The following is a 4585-nucleotide window of genomic DNA, read 5'->3' on the forward strand; positions in this document are numbered from 1 at the left end:
CAGGCCTGAGAGAAAAGTGCAGTCATTGTAACACAATTTCAGTAGAGGTTTCCTGACCAATCAACCCCCTGTTGAGTGGTGTAGAGTAATTTAGCTCCACTTCTGGCCTATTTGCCTATACCCCAGGGGAAGTGTTTTCACCTCTGGCTTGATGAATCTCTCAAGCTCAGTGGGAGATGAGAGGAGATCTGTTTTCTAAATGCCTCACCTCCATTCTTTGTTTTGAAGGCAGGGGGCAAGGGGATAGGGATTTTTAATGCTGCATCTTGACCATCACCTGCTGACCCAGACGGAAGGGGTAGGACAGGCTGACTCCAGACAGGACGTCTTTGCTCTGCTCCTGACAAAGAGCACGTGAGTGCCCTTCAGCTGTTCCTGCTGCTGTGGGCTGTGACCCGGCGCTGAACAGAGGGGTGGCAGCATGTATGAGGGCTCTGCTACTGGCAGCGCTGACAGAGGCAATTCCTGTAGAGAAGAAGGGAACAACTGCTAGGGACAGCGGAGACTGGGGTCCCATCCTCAGCCACCTCTCATAGATCTGGGAGCAGTGCTCACTGTCTCTTCCCAGCTGGCCACCGTCTGAATCCAGCTAAGGCTGGGAAGTGCTGCTCCCCTCCCAGGAAGGTAGAACAGGAACAACTCAGCCTTCATTCAGGTCTTCAAAGGACAGACTCCCAGCTCCACCTCCAGGCAGATGGGCTGCATGTCTTGGCACTCAGCAGAGTGGCTTTGTCCTTCTGTCAGCTCCAGATCCTGTGTAAGAAAACCTCTATGAAAGCCCAGAGAGTATTGGACCCAGGTAAGATTTTAATGCTGTCTGGAATGAACGTGGCTTGCATCATCTATCACAAATGCTTGAAGAGAAAAATCTCTTTTCTCTGTACATCTTTCTCTACTCCTTCCACAAAACCTTAAGGTGGGGTATGGAGAATTTTAGAAAAAACACATTCAGTAGCAAGAAACTCCCTCTCAAGCAGCAGCAGAGCACTGAGGAGTCACACAAACCTAGTTCCAGCAGAGGAAAAGGTGCCTGCAGTGTTTTCCAGACTAGAGAGCACACATGGGGTATCTTTTTTCTCATACCCTTTGAAACAAAAGGCTTTTTCTCACTGCTTCCTTCCTCATCTCTCCATTCTCAGACAACTGGTGTCAGGTTAACTTCCTGCTTTAGTTTTCACCTCTTTCCAAGAAAATGTCTTTCAACAGAGCTATTTCCCCCTCTTCTTCTTGCTTTCTTCATCCCTTGGCACCTTACACCTGTGTAATGCCACCTCAGGTTGGATGCTGTGTATTTCCTGCTTTCTCCTCTGCACCTTGCAACAAGTTGTGGTTGCTGTTCCTTGCTGCTCGAGGCTGCAGTAGCCTCAGGCTCAAGTAGGATAGCTCTTTCTCCAGTTCCCTAATAATCCACTGCCAAAGACAACTTGCATCAAGTTTGCAGATGGATATTTAGCTTGGTGTGCAGTCACGTGGCAGATACTTAGCAAAGGGTTATTTAACAAGTTCGCTCAATTTTTTATCTCTGTCATAGAATTTATGCTTCTCCTTTCTGTAGCAGCCTTTAGATGTACCTGCAGTCCATTGTTACATCTTCCTGTGCCTCCAGAGCCATCAGGATCGCAGGGGCTGAAGACTGGGACTACAAGTACAAGGCTCCTTCTCAGAACCTCCTACAGCTGAAGACAATTAGTTTATCCCTATGCCCTCTTTAAAAAAAAAAAAAAAAAAAGTACTCATCCATTCAGTGCTTTTGCATGTTAATTTTCCTAGGTGATGCTGTGGGATGTGTTAGTGCTTACAAGTACCCATCCTCCTGCAAGTAACATCAAGCTCAGTACAGGTCCCAAACACAGGACAGTTTCCAGTGAGCCACGATGCAAAATGCAACAGGAGAGTTCAGAGTCACCTGTGGACCTGGAGCTAGGCAAGGCAGCAGAGCTCCAAGCAGCCAGTGCTGCAGAACCCCCACCCATGCCTGCTGCACGAAGAGACCTCCTGCCCCACTGCCCGGGCCGGCACCACGCCCTGGGAAATCCATGCTGTTACGTGGCAACTCAGGTCTGATTTACAGATCCTGAAAATATGAGACTTTGGGAAGAACACTGGCTTTTAAGTACACAACATTTCTTGTTATCCTGAGAGATCAGGATATGGCACATTATTTGTTTTATGCAAACAGGATTTTAGACTAATTTGCAGTCTAGATCTATTCCTTCATTAGCCTCACCTATTTCAATACCATGACGTATGCACCCAAGCCAAGAAGTAACTAAATAGCCAGTCACGACATGAACTTGATTCTCCTGTTCCCTTTCTCTCCTTGAAGAGATCCCATCTTAACTCCTTTTCTCTGCAATTATTAGTTATGTTACACTTCCAATTCAAATCCAATTGTTAAGTTTCAATTGCCTATACTCCATAGAACTGTCTTTTCAGTTTAGATGTGAAATCACTGCTTCAGCAGTCTGACCTGCAGTGTCAGAAGGCGGCTTTTTACCTTCTTCTGGAACATCCAACGTCTATACAGCTGAGGAGGTGCCTTAGCAGCTTCCATGGAAAAAGCAGCCTTAATTTCACATTCTAGGCCACTGATCTGTTAAATGTCAGCCACCAGCATAGCTGGCCGCTTCTAGTGAAAGAGCAAGACCATAAATTGACTGTAATTTGTTCTTGGTGTTGGGGGAAACATTTGACTGTTAAATCTGAAAAGGTTATGGGTTTAGAGATACCCAAAGACGATGATTCCTTAGATCTTGGGAATTGGGACTAATCACAATCAAGTCTGTCTCCATCGTCAAAACTGTGACAGCAGATTCACTGTGATAAAAAAGGCTGAAAAAAGCTTTGACAGCAACTTCCCAGAGGAGCTATTTTAACAGGTCGGTTCAGGGAGCCAGTGCCCTGCCACGCCAGCTTTCCCTGCCTGCCCACATACATAAATAAATTTTGTCTTTTCTGATCACAAATGTTACCTAGGAGCAGCAGATGTTGCGACTGGCTGTTGCTAGAAGAATGCAACAGGGTTTTTCAGCCACAGCAATGGCCAGCTGGTAACAAATGCTTCCTGTCATAGCCAGGAAGTGCTTCTGCTGCTGTTCTGTGCAATTCACTCAGAAAACACCAACTGAAGTGTTGTAGGAACTTTATTGACAGGATAGCATGCAGAGTCCACCAACCACTGAACAGCTCAGAGCCATGTACTTCCATGTGTGCAACCGGGATCCAACCTTCCGTTCATTTCAATATGGACTCTTCACTCGCTAGAGGGAAGAAACAGACAGTCAGCACTGCAGTTCCTAAAACATGTACCGCATTAGGGGTATCAGTGGCTTCCTTTCAGCACACCACCTCTTTCTGCCCAGTTCTTATGATTCCCCTTTCTGCTTATTCAACAGAAGCTGGTGGCTTTGGGGCAAAGGCTCTTTTTTGGCTTACTTATTAGCAAATACCAGTTTTCTGAACTGACAATTCAAATAAGCCCAGAAAAAGCTAATGTCACAGGTACATGCAGTTATTCATCTTTAAAGAACAATCTTCAACAACTGCATTGCAGTGAAGTTTTAACAACTGCCTTTCTGACTGGGAAATCACACTGTTGGGAAAGCAGACCAGTCATTGGTGTGCCACTTTGAAATAGACTAAACATTCTAAAGAAATAAGCACACAATTCCATTACTAAGTGGAGCAGCAACACCACATTTCAGCCTCCATCTCCAAAAACACAGTTTCAGCTCAACCAGGAAACACCTAAAAGTCCCACTTATCTAGTCCACAACCAACGGAAACTATACACTTAGGATGTGCACAATAGCTTTACCTCTAGTAACTGACAAAATAACCAACTTGCATATTTGATTTTATACATGTGTAGTTTGTTTAATTTTATGAGTTTTTTTTAAACATTAGTTTTGTTTAGGAAATGCAAAAGTCACTGCTTCACAGAAAAATAGTTACTAAGTGTGTGGCTGCACAACGTACAGCTTGGGACTATTAATCAATTTTCTTAAAAGTTGTTCTTAATTTCAATTACCAAGCAGTTGCTTACAACTACTAGTTTAGGTCATCAGTCACATTTCTTAGATTTTTGTATTGCATGGAGAAAAGAGGTCAAATATTTCCAGCTTTCTGCTGAATAAGTGACTTCTGAGTAGTTGATATACAGTTCCAGTTATTCCTCAACCAGCAGCTTTCAGCAGTTTGTTTTCTGAGAGGAAAGTCAGACACCTATTAAACAAGTCCTGTTCAGTTCATAAAGTGTTTCTATCTTGTCCGCTGCCGATGCTTACATTTTGAAGAGCGTGTCAAGCAGCAGCACTAAAAGCACTATTTGCCCTCCACACAACTCTAGCCACATGGGTCTGCGGCCCGCCAGCTCTAAGCCCGAAGCCCTCCTGCAATCGCTGCAGTGGGACAGCAGTCCAGCTGGGTGCCAGCGCGGGCCCTTGGCGTGGGACACCTAAGTCAAACCGAGGGACTACCTTCCGCCAGCTCTTTTGCGATCCGCTCGAGCTCTTCGCGTTTCTTCTTCTCTTCAGCCTCTACTCTCCTCTCCTCTTCAGCAATAGGTTTTAGGTAGTCTGCCACG

The 4585-nt window shown here is 45.2% G+C and overlaps 1 protein-coding gene across 1 annotated transcript; it reads right to left on the minus strand.

Moving 5' to 3' along the window:
- Positions 1 to 253: 253 nt before the first annotated feature.
- On the minus strand, positions 254 to 4581 carry ATP5I (ATP synthase, H+ transporting, mitochondrial Fo complex, subunit E; the record flags this gene model as incomplete). Its single annotated transcript, XM_008937585.1, has 2 exons — positions 254 to 465; positions 4479 to 4581. Coding segments are annotated over 2 exons (315 nt in total), but the record flags the coding sequence as incomplete, so codon positions are not given.
- Between the last annotated feature and the right edge of the window lie 4 nt (positions 4582 to 4585).

Source organism: Merops nubicus, unplaced genomic scaffold (assembly GCF_000691845.1).
Source record: "Merops nubicus isolate BGI_N331 unplaced genomic scaffold, ASM69184v1 scaffold25923, whole genome shotgun sequence".
NCBI classification, from domain to species: Eukaryota; Metazoa; Chordata; class Aves; order Coraciiformes; family Meropidae; genus Merops; species Merops nubicus.